The sequence below is a fragment of the Lepisosteus oculatus genome, chromosome 16 (genome assembly GCF_040954835.1).
Source record: "Lepisosteus oculatus isolate fLepOcu1 chromosome 16, fLepOcu1.hap2, whole genome shotgun sequence".
Taxonomy (NCBI): Eukaryota; Metazoa; Chordata; class Actinopteri; order Semionotiformes; family Lepisosteidae; genus Lepisosteus; species Lepisosteus oculatus.
This window is the reverse complement of record NC_090711.1, coordinates 15,168,818-15,188,338: the sequence shown is the minus strand read 5'-3', so window position 1 is coordinate 15,188,338 and position 19,521 is coordinate 15,168,818. Positions and strand designations below refer to the sequence as shown.

Genomic DNA, 19,521 nt, shown 5'->3' with positions numbered 1-19,521 from the left:
CCAGTTTTCTAAACACCTCAAGAGTAGAGGAATACATCAAATCCTTCAGATCTGCACTTCAACAAATCTTTTAACTGAAAATTGATGTAATACTACATGACCATTACTGCTCAGAAAGCTTTACAGCTTTGTTATCCAGAATGTAAGTGCTGAATATGATCCTTTCATTTAACTGAAGGTTAAGCATAAACCCAGTTTCCCTTGTCTTACGAATAATTTTATTAAGCTTTCCATTAATTTTTAAAGACATTTATTTACAATAAACCTTGCATGTCAATTTTTGTGACACCTGTGATACATGCATTATCGACTAACAAATGTGGAGCAGATGCCTGGACAATGTGTAAATATGGTGTTTGTTACCAGGCTCAATGAACCTATTGCATTCACATTTCTAAGGCATTACTGCAGTTACAGTATTTTCATTATTAATTCTTAATGTCATTAAGAGAACAACAGACAACAAAATGTGGACTGGTAAACATGGCCATTCTTAGTATAAAACAGGAACACATGTTTATTCCATAGTTTACACTCTTAGGTTCCAACCTATCCTAACCACGAGCTCCCCAATACTTCCATATTTTGTCCAATTGTTGTGATATCTCAAATGGAGTCAGATTCAGCTTGAATCAAACTCAGACACTTTTGCTGACTGTAAACTAAAAATTCAGTACTAAGTGGCTCCTTTTAGTTCTTCTGTGAATTTATAATTTACTTAAATTTATATCCAATGGAACAGCACCATCAAGTACTGGGTCTGTAAATTACAATAGGCTGGCAAGGTCCAGGTTTTGACTTAAACTCATTCTTTTGTTTTATCTCTTTTCCCATTCTTAGCATCAAGATTTGCAAGGCTTTTCAAGCTACAGTATTAATGCAGCCCACCTCAGGGAAACTAGCAATATTTTACTATTAATGTCTGTAACCATTCCCACTGCTTAGGATGACAATCCCGTTTTGATCCCGTTTTGATGACAATCAAATTTTACCTGCACATGATCATGCCTATCTATGGCAAGATATTCATCTTGGCTCAGTTCTTTTTTTATTGCTTTATTGCTGATACTGCTAAAACAGTATATTAAGATGCCAAATCAAGTTTATGCAAGAGACAAAATGTACAAACTTACATTCCATTCTTAACAACTTAAGAATTTAAGATTGAAAAGCCTATAATGTTCTTTGTGATTCAAAGATTTTTGAATGAAAAGTATCCTTTGGGGTGTGTTGGGTATAACATACTGTTTCAATATGATGCAATTCCCAGGAATGTGGTGTGGTCATCTTTGCATGCGCAAGCTTGCAGTTATGTTCAACATAATGGGGTGTGTGACCTTCTGTGCCATCACATCTGTACAGTCTGTAGAGCTGTGCACAGCTGCCCATTGGAATAAATACCAATCTGGGTTCCATTCTGGAAACAGCCTGATTAAGAAAGATCTCGAAAACATCAAACCCATGTGATTGCATAATGTGCGTTGGGTTACTTATTTCCTTCAGATCCATTAAAAATTTGCTGATCCAAATTGAGTACCCACCTCGAAGCCCTTTTATTGCCAATGTAAGGGCTCATAATATTGAATTATAAATCCTGACAATTTAAGCCACAGTTCCTAGGCCAAAATGTATTAAATGCAACAGAATAGTATATCTTCTTATCTTCTTCTGCCTGTATACAGAAAGTATGAATAATAGGGTGAATAAGTTTCACCTAGGGTGGGTGTTGGCAGCCCCTCCTGTCACCTGCTCTAAATGTATTTGAAATTTGAAAAAATCTTACGACACCTATCCACACACCCTTCATGCCATGGGGAGTTTGTCTTTGTATCCAAGGCAGTGCACACTGTCTAAACTTGTCTTTCTCTGTTCTAATCACAGGTTTGCAAACTCACCTGAGCAGTATAACACCTGTGTGAATTCTCAGGACAGTAAGAACATATGATGCAAAATTTATTTTTGCATCATATGTTTATTTTTTCCAAATGCAAAAATAAAAATCAAAGAGCTTTTTTTATCAATTACCCAAGTTCTTGAAGATATTTTGATGATAGTAAAATATGTACATAATTAACATAATTAATTTTTAATTGGTAATGGAAACTTGGTGAGTTACTGACTTGGCAGATCCTTATGTAAAGAGTAGTTTTTTTTTTTTCATTTGAGGTATGTTCTTCCATGCTGCCAGTACATATCCAAAATGACTTTTCCGGAAATGTTTTTATTGTAATTTGGATTTAAAGTTTTTACCCACATATGCAAGTGCTAAATTAAATTCTGTTTAAACCCACAAAATTGACAATAAAACCTGAAATGATGTGACAAATATATTATAAATTACATAGGTCTTGAAATAAATTATAGTTACTATTTGATATATAATTACATATAATTGCATGATTACTTTAATAAGCTTGTGTCTATTTTTTCATGATTAAACAATAATCAGAATATCAGAATTTTAGAATAACAAATACCCAGGAGGGTTTCAGCATTCAGACTTCTTTTGTCCTGCTGTTCTCCAGTGTATAAAATAATACAACACAATACTGCACAGTGGTTAGCACTGTTGCCTTAAAGCACTGGGGCTCTTGGTTCAATTCTGGATGTGGGGTGATGTGGGATGGAGTTTATATGTTCTCTCCCTGATCACATGGGTTTCTTCTGGGTGCTCTGGTTTCCATCTCTAGTCTAAAGACATACTGGTAGGTTAATTGGCTGCTGGGAAAGTGTCACGTTGTCTACATCTAGAGGGCGCACCTTCTCTGTCCTCTTCCTAGTTTTCCTGTGTTTTTTTTGTCCTTCTGGTGTGTCTTTGTGTGGGGCTATATATTTCCGGGTCTCCCTTTGCTCTTTGCTCAGCATTGAGGGTTCGGATGTCTTGAGAACCGCCTAGCACCTGGTTGTCTCTTCTGCGGCCTGAGTACGTAGGTTTCTATCCAACATCGTCTGACCCTGTGAGCCGGGGCTAACCACTGTGTTGCCCCTGTTGCCGCTACGCATAGGGTCTCTATTGGTCTCTTTGTCATTCGATGGCATGTCCTTTCCGACACCCATGACAGAAAGCTGGACCTGGGTTGAGTGTGTGCATGTTTGAGTCTCTTTGTTCCCGGTGTTGGACTGGTGTCCCATCCAGGGTGTATCCTGCCTCACTCCTATTGATTGCCAGGATAGGTTCCAGCTACCCTGTGACCCTGTGTTGGATAAAGAAGTTAGAAAATGGATGGAGGAATAATAGATCACTATCATTACTTCTTTTCCACTGCTGGATGAAGACTTCCCTATGGCCCCTCTATTACCAAAGAAGGTGAATAGATTTTGCACGGTGGGGAGAACCTCCTTATTTTCTTCTTGGTGTCTATCCTGGGCCCTGAGGCATACAAGGCTATGGTGTCACCTCTACAGGAATCTGCTGCTTTGAGAATAAGGTATGTTCTAGGTGGGGCAGAGGGCTGTGTCCCCAACACCTTCAATGACTTCAGAGCACTCACAATACCCTGCAGCAGAGCCTGTTTGTCTGCCACAGGTCTGCTGAAACATTTTTTCCATGACTTTCTATGCTGGGAGGAGGAGTCAGTACAGTACTTAAAAACTGACAGGCAGACACCATGAGTTCAGTTATTCACAGAACTTTTCAGAGACACAAGAAAGAGAGAATACAGAAGAAATGGAAGGTGAGTGTGCATGCACATTAATCTGTGTGCTTTTTAAACATTGTTTCTTTGTCATTTTTTTATCCAGGATGTTTTGACTTTTGGACATAGAATTGTACCTGAGTGAGGTTATTATATTTAAAACCAGCATGACATTACAGGTTTTCTTGACAATTGCACTGCATATCAACGTATATTTTATTTTTTCCTTTTACAGTTGCCAACAGATTAGTTTGAGAACCTAGTCCTCCTAGCCCTATTTATATGCTTACCAGCAACACACATCCGAGCAATATTATTACTGCTCTATAATACCCTGCTTGCAGATGTTGCTGTAGAAACATGTATGGAAGAAAAAAGACATCTGATCATTTTATTTTAGTCTATCGTTGATAACTCTGCTTTGATGCGGCTGGAGTTTGTTTCTTCAGACCTAAACATGCAATCAAAATTCTACTTCTGCCAAAGTAAAGAACTTTAAAAACCCTGACAGTGCAGAATGTTCTATAGTTTCCTATTTTATCAAGACCTTACCTGTCTAAAAAACCTAATATACGAATCTAACAAGTACAAATTCAGATGTAGACACATCTTGCATTAAATGTAACAGATTTGTTTTGAAATACAAATGTTATTATACATACAAATTAAATAATAAAGTCACCACATGTAGTTTAGTTGTAGCATGTTAATACAGCGGATACAACTATTATATTTTAGTAAAGTATATAGTATTAGTTTATCCTTTCATTTCATTATACCTTTGTATGGAATTCTTAAATGGTGATCAGATATGTATTTTCTTTCTTTTCTTTTTTGATGCTGAAAAGAATCTTTTGGATTGAAAAAGAATTTACTGGATTGAAAAACACCTAGCTTGAAGAGTTGCTGTAGTAATGCTTTCCGATGCCTTGATGCTGATGTTGATGAGTTGTTACATTAGTTAAATCACTCAGCTGTGAATTCCTGAACTGCTCTCATCCATCACATCAGGAGAAGTGTTCGGAGTTCTTCACTGAGCTACATCTGCTTTGGAAAAGCCAGGAAAGCCGTCATGCAGGCAGAAGTGTAGTTATCTAAGTGGGGGCACTATAAGTATGGGCAAAGGTTAATATTTATTTGTATTAATAATATTATTCTTTTGTCTGTTGCTTTCATTTCAGGGAATTATAAAGTGTAGCATTTATTACAATGCTGTGCATTTTAAATATACTTTATAATCAAACAAATTTAATAATTAGCAAAGCTAATTGTTTCAAAAGCTTAACAATTACCACAGTCTTCTTAGATGGTTTCCTATGATGATATACAGTAAAGCAACAATTTGTCATAATTACACACATATCTGTGGTTTCCATTGATGCTGACAGCATAAACTATGAATCATTGTGTCTTTGTACACGATGTTACACTTGACATTGTCACTTTGATACGCTTAACACTTAGCAAAGCACAACAGGCTGGAGAACAACCCACTGTGACCACAGGCCAAATGTATGCTTAGACACCTGCCATGACAATTTTTTAGGACCAGTGGACTTGTATGACTTTGATTTCCTCTCCCTCAACATAGCAGTATATGTTATTAAAAGCTGTTATTCAGCCATACTCATGATTTTTTATACAGGAGGAATCAAAAATATTTTCGTATACTTTTAAGGGAATAATGTTAAGATTTAAGGCTTCAGAAAGCAGATTGCAAGGACTCTGTGGCAGGACTGCCTTCATTTGCATTTTTTCTGTAGTGAATGATTTCAAATTCATGTACATGGAGAGAGATACTACATACAGTACAATGCAATGCATATTCCACCTGTACATGAAATGTTGTAATGCCTGTAATATGTTTTTAGTGATTTTGATCATTTAAGTTTTGTGGCATACTACAATTAATATAGAAATAGTGATGATGGAAAATATGTGACATTTTCAGAACTTCAGACACGGAAATAATGAATGACAGCAGTCTTATTATTTGATATTTTTTTAACTGTTAATTAACTCAAATTAAGCAACTAATAACCTCTTAAATTAATTAAATCTAGTTAACCCCTCACCCTTTTCCTTCAGTGCACCGAGTCATTGTGTGAAAGTATTTGTTATTTCAGGAATGAAGTAAGAAACATTCTCAAAAGCTGGACAGGGTTTACTATACTGGGGAGGTGGATGGACTTCATTTTTGCATGGTGAAACAAAGCAGGAATGCAGAAAGCACAAAAGACATTCATTTCTTTGACTCTCCTGTATGTTTTTAAATATTTCAAATTTTCACGAGAGTCAAGAATTTAGGTTACAACCTAAGTTTACATTTTGTTTACAAGAGAAGAGGGGTATCGATCAAGAAAGGAATACCAAACACCTCCTTCAATCACCATGTTTAATAAAAATGTTTTATTGAAACAAAACAGAACCAGTTATATATATACATGTTAAATATATAGTATACTGTGCACATTATTCTTTCCTATATCATATTAAGTCAATGCACCCTTTTCTTTAAACATTCTATTTGCATATTGAAGCACACTATACTAAGTAAAAGACAAGAACTACAGACCTTTCACGCAACTACAAATTCTCACTGTGCATCATAATCACACTAAGAAATATCAGGATAGTAACATGTCCTTGGAGATTAACATGGACAGGAAATCAGTGAGAGTCTTTCTCCTTGTACTTACCTACAATATTGCCAGCAGGGAACTTTAAAAACTTAACTGCTGTAAAAGTTAAAAGACCAGCACAGTGTAGTGCAGCAGAGACCACGATAAAGCGCAGAGCTGCAGCATGTCAAAATGCAAACAAAAGACAAAGAAAAGTCAAACATAATTACTGTACAGAGGAAAACGAGTAACATTGCCTTGTAGATCTCTGGCACCTCAGAGATTAAATCATGAGAGATTGAATCCCCTGCACTGAGTAAAACTGTCTTCTCTACCCTTTGGTTTTGCTGACCCTTTTCTTCTCTTTTAAAGGTCTAAGACTTAAATACACCAACATGGAGCAGCAGAGCAACCACAGGAACCACCAGACCCAGGGTTTGAGCTCGAGGTCTCTGGTGGTGCGCCGAGGGGTGCCCTTCAAAGTCACCTTGTTCTTCGAGGGTCGGGGCTATGATTCGCAGGTGGACACTTTGACATTTGCAGCTTTCTTAGGTAATGACCTGCGGCTGTAATTGGGCTTCCCACCAGAATTTTGTCACGGTGGCAAACGCTACCATTGCCTTTCTTCCTTCAAGAAACTTGTGTTCAAGTTCAGATTTCTAAGGGAAATCTACTTTTGTCTGAACGTAAAACCTCAATTAACACATTCCAAACTAAACAATCTACTGTAATTGTGCTCAACTGAGTACCCCTTCTGGTCATCCATGAAATAAATGCTATTATTTTGTTCCTAAAACTAGGAGTGAGCACTTTTCATTTGTGTTCTCGATGCTTTCACAGTATGTGGTTTCATAAGGAGTTGATATTGATATGCAGGACTCTCCTTGTCTTTGGAAAATAAAGATAAGTGTCTCCGTTATTAAAAATTGATTTATTCCCTGGAATTATGTTGTTAGCCTCCACATGAAATGAAGCTTTGATTTTTTTAACTGTCTTTGTCCTATGTGAGCCTAGTGGAGTCCCTGGAATATAGAAACATGTTCACAAACCATGCAAGTGAGCAAAACAGTTCTTTTTATGTTTTGTGTTTTGGATGTATCATGACCGAATGCTCTTCTCTGAACCTTTTTTTCCCTATAGATAGATCATATGTTGCATTCCCAGCCTCTTTCGCAATGCACAATCCCCAGTCTGGTTGGAATGCACAGATTCTGCAAGGAGACGTTTACTCCAAGTCCCTGTCAGTGCAAATCTCCGCACCTCCTTCTGCTTCGATAGGGCTCTACACTCTCCACTTTAAGGTTCAGTCTCAGTATCAGACACGCAACTACATCATCGGAGATTTCATTCTGCTGTTCAATCCTTGGTGCCGTGGTAAGTTCAGTTGTCTGGTCTTCATAAGAATGTAGTGCGTGCTTAGTGAATCTCAATCTGTAATGTACTACCGACAAAGTGACTTTGTGACAGCCTTTTCTTTTAATTCAATCAGCAGGTTATGACAGCAAACATATACTTTCGACAGTATAGTAACATTTGAGGAGAGTCAGACGGAATGTGGAATGACGTGGAATTAGAAAGTAGACTAGTAAAAACTGATGATGAAGAAAGAACTGATTGACAACTTTGTTCTGGTATAATGCCCCAGTTTTCAAAGATTTTTTCGTGTGTCTCGTAGGGGACTCCGTCTTCCTGCCTGGGGAAAACCAGAGAGAGGAATACGTCAAGAATGACTTTGGGTTTATCTACACGGGTACACCCCAAAATATGGAGTCTCGGCCATGGGCTTTTGGTCAGGTGAGAAAAATGAAACAGGAAAGTGGGGGTTGAGGTGTGGAGGGGTCGAGTTATTTACAGTATCTGCATTCAAGGTGCACCTCTTCAGAAAAACTCTGTGCTTCCATCTGTCCATTGTCAGAAACCTGCATATTCCTGATAAACAAGTTCCCTGATAAGGTCCTGGCAAGCTGGAACCTAGACAAATAGGGCACAAAGCAGGACTGCACTCTGGACAAGATGCTAGTTCTTGACAGGGCTTACATTGCACACATGATTTAGTGTTGCCGTGGGAATTCAATATTCGATAATGTAGCTGGAAATACCTGTGCTTCTTCAACTGGAGTTAAAGGAGTCTTGAAAAATAACAGTGAACTGACTCAAAATGCCTTTGGTTTTTCAAAATGTGTCTTTACACCAAACTTTTTAAAGAGATACCTTGCTCATAAACATCTTCCTGCATGTATGTTAAGAATAACAAGAGTGCTTACTCCAAAACAGTGGTTAGAAGGATTCATCCCCCATTTCTGATCTCATTATTTCCCTGTTTTAAAAAATGCAGTTTGAAGAAGGGATACTGGAGATTTGTCTGAATTTGCTTCAAATAAGTCCCCAACATGGAAGAAACAGTGGAAGAGACTATTTCAGCCGACGGGACCCAGTGTACATAAGCAGAGTTGTGTGTGCCATGGTAAGTAGAGTGCGAGAATCCTATTTTAAGCTTTTCTGTTGTGATGCAAGTATATGGAACACTTCTTTTAGTTTAGACTTCTTTTGGTTCTGTATTTAATTCACAAACATTACTTTTTCAAACCTGCTACCAGATTAACTGTGAGGATGATCGCGGAGTCCTCAAGGGGAACTGGTCAGGGGACTACAGCAGTGGGGTCAACCCCTCAGACTGGACAGGGAGTGCCGAAATCCTACAGCAATGGGCAAGGTCCAAATTCAGTCCAGTGCGGTATGGCCAGTGCTGGGTCTACGCGGCCGTCATGTGTACAGGTACTTCAGGAACTGGCAATCTTTTACTGAGGTGTAGTTGAACAGTTTAATTTCCCTCTGAAGTAACTCTTTATAATAGGGCATTTTAACAGGCTTGTAATTTTGTTGCCAATAACTGGTTTGGGTGAGTGTACACTAATCTGCTGTTTAAAGCTTTTTCTTGGCACACAGCCTGGAAATGTGTCCAATACCTAATGTTCTAAAGGGTGATGAAATCTTGTACTCTGCAAGACAGAGAGGATTTCCCTTTGTTTGGTCCTCTCTTTGTCTTTGCTTAACCTGAAAACAGTCTGACAAAGATGACTGAGAGTGGGGAACTGAAAATGCCTCCCACCGTGCTCTGAAGAGCACTGACCCCTGTGTAACTCTGAAAGACTTCTGTTTCTTCTCACAGTCCTCTCAGGGAAACCCCATTCAGGAATACTTTCAGCGAGTGTCGTTAAGACCTTCTCATACTGGGGGAGCCCCCTCTTGTGAGATACAGATGAGATTGACAGATGCCAGCAGTATTTTAACCTCTCTCTTCTTTACACATGTGCTGTTAGTGATGAGGGTCCTGGGAATCCCGACACGAGTTGTCACAAACTTCAACTCTGCCCATGATACTAATGCCAACATGATCATTGAAGAGTACTACAGTGACAGAGGAGAAAAATTAAACATTTCTGCAGACAGCATATGGTAAGACTGGCTGAAATTTCAAAGTTATCTTGACCCCATGCCTCATTATTCTGTTATTACCCTAAATTCAATTCACTGTTTCCATTTGCTCACCACACTCTCACACAATTTGTTCACATTGTAAAATTATGACTTCTTATTTCTGAACTGTTATAACTGAACGCATGAAAAGAGACTCCTTGTGGTAGCATATTTTATTTTTATTTCTAATAAAAAAACTATATGATCTTCCTGCAACATGGGATTTCAGAGATGGGATTTTCATTCCTTTTTGGTCTGTTGTTTTATTTTTTGAAAGTGTGATTGACCTATCACTAGGTCACAAAGGAAACCTCTTTCTCTGGTCCAGTATAATAACATGGTAGTTAGCAGACCCACTGTCACGGATTTAATTCTAGTTTTGCGTAGCTGTCTGTGTGGAGTTTGCGTGTTCTCTCTGCTTTCACCTGATACTTCCATCTCCCACCTTCAAAAGACATGGTGGCTGGATGTGATGGTTATTCTAACTCGTACCTTTTTGGGATATGAGTTAGAATAGTCAAAAGTTAGAAGACTGACTTGAGAAGTCTTTGTTCATGTCAATATAACTCCATTGTTTGACAGACTGCATGAAAAGTACAGCTTGTATATATTTTTGATTTCCCTCTTGTACATCATAGTTCATCCAAGAATTATTGTGTTTCTTGCTTTTGAAAGCATAAAAAACTACTTGGCTGTCCCTTCACAATTTCCAAATTTAATAAAACCTTTAATTGGTTACTATGTTTTTGCTGTATGTGGATGCCTCAATATAACAGCCAACAATACAGTTGTTGTACTGCTAGGTGATGACAATCGCGAGCAGTACAATTTGTGTATACTCCATACTGATTTCATCTTCAGTTTCTATATTAAAACCAATGGTGTAAACAATGGGCAAATATATTTTTTAGGAATTTCCATGTGTGGGTGGAGTGTTGGATGGCTCGTCCTGATCTGGGTTATGGATGTGATGGCTGGCAGGTTTTGGATCCAACTCCCCAGGAAAGAAGCGAGGGTAATGATGCCGGAATTTCCTGAACCTCTTCTTTTGGGAATGAGCTGTAAATCCAAAATTAGCCTCATATCCTATCGGAAAGAACCGCTTTGCAACGCTGCATGTGGAATGTTCATTTTTAACATGAAAACAGTTGTATTAAAGTACAAACGCGCTGTTGAATCGATAATTATGTATTTATTGTATCTTATAACTGCTGCTTAGGCTTTAGGTAGCTCTGTAGCCCCAATCCCAAAAATAAAACTATAGTAAACCGACAGAAATAATGCTTTATGGAGGCAATCCAATATTACCAGCTTTTTGTTTATCCCAAAACTTCCTAACTGTAAATTAAGCTCTTAACAAATGGGACAATTGCAATTGTAAATAAAATAATTGTCTCTCCACAGGAGTGTTTTGCTGCGGGCCATCTCCAGTTACAGCCATTAAAAGGGGATGTGTGAATCTCTTGTATGACGTTCCCTTTGTGTTTGCGGAAGTCAATGCTGATGTACACACCATCATTGTGAGGAACAACCAAGAGATTAGTCGCTCTGTGGACAGAGGAAGGATCGGCTCTTTGATCTGCACCAAGAGCATTGGGCTGAACACCTATGAGAATATCACCACTGCCTACAAGATCCCTAAAGGTAAAAACAGAGCCTTACAGTCACCCAAATGTATCCATGTGTTAAAATGCACAAAGTGTCAATATAATGTTGTACAGAAGTATTGTGTATGCAGTTAAATATGTTTCTGTTGACTAAAGGAAAACTTAATTGCCCGTCTACCAACAATATTATTTATCGTAGAGAAAATGAATCAGTGCCAATAGAGGACAAACATGCAGTTAATGAAAAGATTGTTTTCTAAATGTTAGGTGTGATGAAATTTGTAATTCTCATGTGTCTTTTCCTTCACAGCAGGCACATCATACAGGACCACCAATGGAGGTAAGATTTCTGTTTTACTAACTTTGTAGGGTCTTTTAGCCTTTAATCATTTTATGTAAGAGGGCTCAGTGGCACTGAAGATGTTATAGAAAGTGACATCACCCCCTCCTGAAACGTAGACAGTGCAGAATTGTTTAGCATAGGAAGACCACATGTTTTGGAGGTTTAGAGGTTTATAGAGGTTTACTGTCTAGGGAGAGGCTTTGTGTGTGCTCTGAGCCTGCAAGCAACTGCAATTGAATCCAAGCAGAGATAGAGCAGTGATGCACCCTTCTCAGGGACACAGGGTTCCTCTGTTTTGTGGAAGTGTCGTTAAAGTTAGATACAGTACATGTCCAAGCCAAAGAAAGAAAACCTGGAAACTTCTGTGATTTATCATTGTCATCATATTGGCTTTCAGGCTAAAGCCTCAATGTCCACTAATTCTAACCCAGTCCTACTCCCACCTCTGCTGTGATGGAGTTCACATAGCCTTATCACAGCTTGATACAACATACATTAACAGTGTAAATTAATTGGACAATTTTCAGAGTTGGTTTTCCTTTCAACAATTTGTTCCACTTTCTGATGACCAGAAAAAAATATTTTTCTCATACACATTCTATTACTAAACTAGTGCTTTTAATTAAGATAGTTTTACACAGATTATTATTAATATCACATTGGTCATTAAAGGTCTTGTAAGAGAAGAGATGTAAACCCTGGTATTCTGGCTAGATTTGATTTTGAGCTTGTACATTCTGTAAAAACCTCTCTTAATTTAGTAGATGAAGTAATTTTGAACTTCTTGACCTAAGCTGATTTTGGGGAGCTTCTGTGTTTCATAGAAGAATAAATGTGCCTGAAAAATAAACAATTATTCATAGATATTGTTGTTTGTTTCTTCAGGGGGACTTGGCGGCAGAGAGGACTTTAGACTTCCAAGTAAGGTTCTTCTATAGTCTTTCTTCTTTTAGTTTTTCTGGGGAATATTGTGTTTATGAAGCAGTAATAAATAAATAATAAATAATGTATATGTGTTTTGGAAGATACACAGCTTTAACATATCATACCAAGTATAGGGTTTTTCTGACTTACCTATGGTTCATCTTCACACATTCAATAAATCATACATATTTTAATCTGTGCTTAATTGCTGTTTTCTCTAACACAAACATAAATTCCTGAAAGTTTATATAACCTCTGTTCTTTGTAAATGGCAAAAAAATACTGCTGTGAATTAGCTCAAAACTGAAGTGCTAATCAGGAATCTTTCTTTCATTTTGCCTTTCAAGGTGGGAGAAAAAGCGTGGAAGTCTCTCTGCTGATGAGGAAGCCACCCATAATGGGGGAGAACATAGAGTTTACTGTAAACATCACCAATAAGAGCAACTTTGCTAAGGTCTTGAGGGAATGTGTCAATGGTCAGGCCAAAGAGTACAACAGCAGTGCATTGAAGGCCTTCTGGGAAGCTTATAACGTCATTAAGATTGGGCCCTTTGAAGGTAAAGGTCTTTCATTGATCAGACTTGGCTCAAATAGTAAAGTTTCTATAACTGTAACTATCGCAAGCTACAGCGATGCAAACTAATGTGCTCTAGAACATTGTGCCACATGGATTTGCTTACAGTGTGCTGTTATAAAAATAATTCCTTACACTTATATAGTGTTTTTCTGGACACTCCACTCAAAGCGCTTTACAGGCAATGGGGACTCCCTTCCATCACCACCAAGGTGCAGCAGCCATAGTGCGCCAGAACACTCACCACACATCAGCTATTAGTGGGGAGGAGAGCAGAGTAATGAAGCCAATTCATTGATGGGGATTATTAGGAGGCCATGATTGGTAAGGGCCAATGGGAAATTTGGCCAGTATAACAGGGTTACACCCATACTGTTTTCGAGAAACGTCCTGGGATTTTTAATGACCACAGATAGTCAGTTTTACGTCTCATCCGAAGGATGGAGCTTGTTTACAGTATAGTGTCCCCATCACTATACTTGAGCATTAGGACCCACATGGCCAGCAGGGTGAGTGCCCCCTGCTGGCCCCACTAACACCTCTTCCAGCAGAAACTTTAGTTTTTCCCAGGAGGTCTCCCATCCAGATATTGACCAGGCTCACACCTGCTTAACTTCAGTGGGTTGCCAGTTATGAGTTGCAGAGGGATATGGCTGCTAGCTGCTGTTTATACTGTAATCTGAGGAATCAGTGCTACTTTTTTTCATGTTTAATTTGCATAACAAATCTGCTTGTACTTGTGCCTTTTACTATGTATCAATCATCAACCTGTTATTGCTGCAAATAATGCATACCATAGTATGTATACATTTCACAGACAAAAGTCCGCTTCAGAATTTAAATTTAAAAGTGAATAATGAGATGAATGCTAGAGTGATTTTCTAAAGGCCTCAATAGAGAAGATGTTGGTTTGCATCATTCCAGCTTGTGTAATTATTAAAGACAATAATAGGAACAGTAACCTAAAAGAATACAAATGTTATTTCTGATGTTAATTATTCTTGCTGTACAAGGTTGGTCATGCCATTTCCTTATTTACTCCAGGATTTGACTTTTAATTACTCTCTGACATGTGCTGTCTGTTTGCATTGTAATTGCACCGTAGGTTGATAAAAAGTAATTTCTGTGCTGCTTTCATCCCAGGACTCCTGCTTTTGTTCATTAATTTATGATTGGAAGAGAAAAGTCATTGGATCAGTTAATTAGAATGTGCAGTTTGAGACATTTTATTTGGGGAAGTTTTAAAACAATAAATACAGCTCTGAGTAATAGCAAAGTCTGTGACCTCAAACAGCCTTACAAAACACACGTCTGATCTAAAAATTGTATAACTACTCTCTTTTCTAAAAAAAAATAGAAATCAAAATGACTTTTCCTCCCTTCCACTGGAAGAGTCCAAATGAATTTGTAGACTAATTAAAGGCTGACCTGTGAACATGTTCTTATATTAAAAGTAAATATGCATTCATATTGTCTTTTTTTCTACAGTTAAGACCATAAACCACCAGATTCCCTACTCTCTCTATGGCAAAGAACTTGTGGGACACAATCTGATGAACCTGGCAGTGGTGATTGAGGATGAAGAAACAAAGGAATGTGTTTTAGCATCAGAAGAAATCAACATAAGCAGCCCAACAATCTCAATTGAGGTATGCTCCATGCTTTCATCCACATCTCATGAGCAACTCAGCAGGACTTCTCTCAAAGTAATATGCCCAAAGTCATGCAATAAAGCAGAGGTACACATTTCCTGTCTGGAGGGGTCACATTCCAGCAGGTGTTTTAGATCTCTTTTTACTGTATCTCCAGCACCTGGAGAGCTGGGTGTCACATTGGCACAGTTAAGACAAAAAGAAGCTCAGGTGGTGCAGAGATCGAGTTGAATGGAAACCTACACACAGTGGGGCTACACATCCCTGCATAAGGAGAACAGGCTTTGAGCACACAAAAAACATTTTGAATCATTTTGGTCAAACAAGTGGGTGAAATGCGTTGAGGAAGTATTTTAATTGCATAACATGTAATCATATACAAAAAGTATGGTTCTTCAGTGCAGTTTTCACTTTCACTTTAGAGTTACTGTAAATTACCAAGACCCTCACAGATTTACAGAGTGAATGCTTAGACTTGCAAGAATACGTTTATGTGTCTCAGCTAAAAGTAATTATAATTATAGTAATTGTTTACACTTATATAGCGCTTTTCTGGACACTCCACTCAAAGCGCTTTACAGGTAATGGGGACTCCCCTCCATCACTACCAATGTGCAGTCCCACCTGGATGATGTGGCGGCAGCCATAGTGCACCATTACACTGCCCATACACCAGCTATTAGTGGGGAGGAGAACAGAGTGATAAAGCCAATTTATAGATGGGGACTATTAGGAGGCCATGACTGGTAAGGGCCAATGGAAAATTTGGGCAAGACGCCAGGGTAACACCCCTACTCTTTTCAAAAAAAAGGCTTGGGATTTTTAATAACCACAGAGAGTCAAGACCTCGGTTTTACATCTCATCCGAAGGACAGCAACTTTTTACAGCATAGTGTTCCCGTCACTATACAGGTGCATTAGGACCCACATAGACCAGGTACTGGCCAGGCTTCCACTCCTTAGCTTCAGTGGGCAGCCGGTTGTGAGTTGCAGGGTGATATGGCTGCTGCCCTGCTTTCAGTTTTTCTTGCAGTAACATTCTTGAAACAGGAGGCTTGTACAGGTATCACAAAGAAATAAAACTGAAGTTTGTCTTTCAGCTTGCCAATGAACACAACATTGTGCAGAATGAGGAGCAGACTGCCATCATTGTCTTCACCAACACCCTCCCCGTGCCAGTGAGCGATGGCACCCTGACTGTAGAGGGGGTTGGACTGATTGAGGGAAAATTGCAATTTGAGTAAGTGCAGCACAGTTTCCTTTGGTATTTTTTTGCTTATTTATTTCCAATACACATAAAACACTGATGCATGGCAAGTACCATCTCCTGTGACAGGAGTACAGAAGGCGATACACTTTCCAGCTGTGAGCCAGGCTCCAGAAACCGAGCTGTAGCTCTGATGCCTCTAGAAGCCTGCAGGCGACACCCTGAGTTTCCTAAGGAAATGTGCACACTCGCGCCAGCAGGCAGTGGGTGGGAGTTTAAAAGCACACGTCTTTGAAGATCAGAGCTCTAGGATTTTAGAATTCATGGACTCTAGGGAAGGGCAGGTGTTCAGAGAGATACTGAGGTCTTCAAGCGCCTCCTCCTTTTAAAGGAAATAGCAGAGCTCAAGTACAGTGCTGGCACTTGCGAAAGTTAACCATGGTAAATCTGCATGGTAATTTGCTGTTTGCATAGTTTTACAATGCTTATGAAAGTTACTCCTGTAACATGCTTTACTATGTCTGGGCTTTGCTGTTATTTTTTCATAACTTTCTACTTGATCTATCACTGTATGCTTTTAGAGGGAGGCTTAAAACAATAAAAGGGAGTATACTGTAGGTATTTCTACAGTGTGCAAAATATTCATGGATTTCTGTGTGTAGGCTTACTGTGCTCTCTCTGTGGCTCAGATTCATTTCCTTTATAACTGGTGGCCATGAAACATTCCACTTGGTCTCAATTTCAATTCAATGGAAGTATTTCTGTCCTCAACTGCAGCAGCCTGGGAGCCTAAGGAGTGTTCTGACAGCAAAGGGGCAGAACAGACAGGGACCAAAGCTCAATTCATTAAACCCTCTGCGTTCTTGCCTTGTGCTTTTCAGATTACCTGTCCTGCAGGCTGGTGAGAAGGTGGAGAGGGCTGTGAGGTTCACTCCCAGGACACTTGGGTCAAAAATGCTGCTGGCACATTTGATAACCAGGAGCAACATCTACGTCAGTGGATTCAAGACTGTCTATGTTAAAGCAGAATAAAACAGCAGCCCCAGTATTGCACTGATTGTATTTCTTATTTGTTTTTGCACTGTAAGACTATAATGAACGTTTGATTATGAATGTATGATTCTGGGGACATAGGAATGATTCTGTCAGATGTATTATTTCTGCAAGTTTCTATGTACATTCATCATTTTTAAAGGTGTTTATTTTTTCATATTTATTCATTTATTTATTTATTTATTTTAATTGACAGGGACATACAGACAATTCACTGATGTTAGGCAATGATGACTCTTTTTAAAGTAGAATTGGTAATGTCTACACATCAATAATAAGCTAAATGTAGTGCTTTAGAGCTAACATGTACTGTAAATGTCTATTGTAGTTTTAATGCACAATTTACAACTTGAAGATTTGACTGCACACTCATACTGTGAACATTCACATAACATAACTTTTAGACATAACTTTGAGTCATAAGTGTTAATATTTAATATCGTAATTTATTTACTTTAAAATGTCTTGTGTCAATGTACAGTTGTTCAAGTTTGGAGACATATTTATTCTATTTTTCACAATGGACTGGAATGGGCTTTGTAAGATGCTAGGTGACTGCTTTGCATTATGCAATACTAGTCTTATTGTTGAACGTGTCAGATGCCTTTTGATAATCAGCTGAAAAAATAAATGAATAAGGAATCCACTATGTAAAGCTTTATACAGTGTATAAAATATATATTAGTATTTGACATAAATGTTTTCATATGTCTTTATTTTCATCCTGTTGTAATTTGGCTGCATGGCACTAAAATTATTTTAGGATCATTTCAGGAATGTGTCTGTGTCGATTAAAACCCAAAGAAGATTCAGAAAATGAATTATTTCTGAAGTGGATTCTTTGTATTTTGGATAACATGGATTATTTAATAAATTAATGCAGTGTGTATTTGGTTTTTTTGTGATTTGTTTTCCAGAATATATGTAATGTTGGCATTTAATGAACATTAATAGTGTACCAATAAGAATGCATCAAATACACTACATACAGTATAGTATACATTTAAAAAATAATATGACAAAGGATGTTATCATAAGCACAGCCAAATAAAGGGACCTGTGAACAACACTGATTTGAAAAAAAATATGTATCTTCATACCTATATAGAATACCTGCACTCTCTTGTAGGAGTACAATAAGACTATACTATATTACATAAGATTATATCAGTACAGTCCTACAATGTTAATTTCTAATATATTTTGTCTTAATACTGCAGTTAATCAGTGTACTGCTTCTGGGTAGTTGTGATTAAGAATCAGTTTAATGTGATTGATAAAATGCTGAAAGTCATTACTTTGAAAATGTTTTAAAAACTAAAAAGGAAGTATAATTATGAAAGAAAACGAATAGGTAGTTTGTGTGTTTTGACTGATGTTAAATTTGGTATGGGAAGTGTGTGGATTATACAGTATATGTGGTTTTGTTATATCCTTCCATACCTGGAAATGCTACTCCCTTGTTTAAGAATAAAGTGATTTTTTGCACATTCATAGAGGTCTCAGTTAGTGGTGGAATTGAACAAAGTCCAAGTGTTATGACCATAGACTGCACCTGTCCACATTAATTGCACTTGTTACCTCATTTTCCAATCACATCCCTTTTCTTCACTATTTAAGCTCCTTGTTCCCACCTGTCCTTGCTCAGCTTGCTTGCTATCCATCCCATCCCTGACTCATAAACATTGCAGCTGGTGAACATGCAGCACTGGCCTACTTCTTTGCCTCTTTTCTAATATTTGATTTAACTGGTCTTGAAGGTCTGTAGGAGGCACACTGGTGAAAGCAATGAACCCTGAATAATTCTGTGCTTTCAACTGGCGATCTGTCTTCATCAAACACAGGGACACAGATGCAATGATAACAGAGGAAGATGAAGAGGTCTGCTATACTGTATATGAAAAACAGATAACAGATAGAAGATGTAGGCTATTTACGTGGTGTCACGGAATCAAAATGAATGAATGCCTTTTTCTGTACTCTAATGCCACTTAGCCTACTATATACATTTTTATATAGGTTTGTGTGCTGGCACATTTTGCATAGTTACAGTACATAATTTATATTCTCAGCAATAAATATTTGCATACAATATCTAACCAATTCTTATATAAATAGTACCAACCATCCACTTAAAGTATATTTACAAATGTGTGTGCTGCAGCCAAAGTTAACATTAATAAATTATGAAAGACCCACATGTCACCATACTGTACAGTACATGTAAGTAATATCGCACAATCTTGAAATGACACTAAAGATGCACGTGACAGGGTGTGTGCTTCTTCTCACCTGGGCGAGTTACTGCTTTGAGAGGCGGCTGCTGCGGTTCTCCTGTAAAAACCCATTGCTCTCTCCAGGAGAGGGTGGAAGGAGCTACCTGTAGATGCAGGCTGCACACAGGCTCTGATGGAGAGCCAAAGGGCCT

At 38.2% G+C, this 19,521-nt stretch overlaps 1 protein-coding gene across 1 annotated transcript; it reads left to right on the top strand.

Annotated features, from left to right (window-relative positions):
* Positions 1-3,613: 3,613 nt before the first annotated feature.
* On the top strand, positions 3,614-18,574 carry tgm5l (transglutaminase 5, like). The gene is made up of 15 exons (XM_006639431.3): positions 3,614-3,674; positions 6,629-6,808; positions 7,397-7,630; positions 7,932-8,050; positions 8,592-8,720; positions 8,854-9,031; positions 9,577-9,712; positions 10,645-10,748; positions 11,138-11,377; positions 11,651-11,680; positions 12,569-12,604; positions 12,955-13,164; positions 14,670-14,830; positions 15,934-16,073; positions 16,922-18,574. The coding sequence occupies exons 1-15, from the start codon at positions 3,668-3,670 to the stop codon at positions 17,070-17,072; spliced, it is 2,055 nt and encodes a 684-aa protein (XP_006639494.2). The 5' UTR covers positions 3,614-3,667; the 3' UTR covers positions 17,073-18,574.
* Positions 18,575-19,521: the final 947 nt, after the last annotated feature.

Coding starts and splice junctions, on each gene's coding strand:
- tgm5l (XM_006639431.3), top strand. Junction 9,032..9,576: donor CGCGGCCGTCATGTGTACAG/GTACTTCAGGAA, acceptor ATGTGCTGTTAG/TGATGAGGGTCCTGGGAATC. Junction 11,378..11,650: donor TGCCTACAAGATCCCTAAAG/GTAAAAACAGAG, acceptor TTTCCTTCACAG/CAGGCACATCATACAGGACC.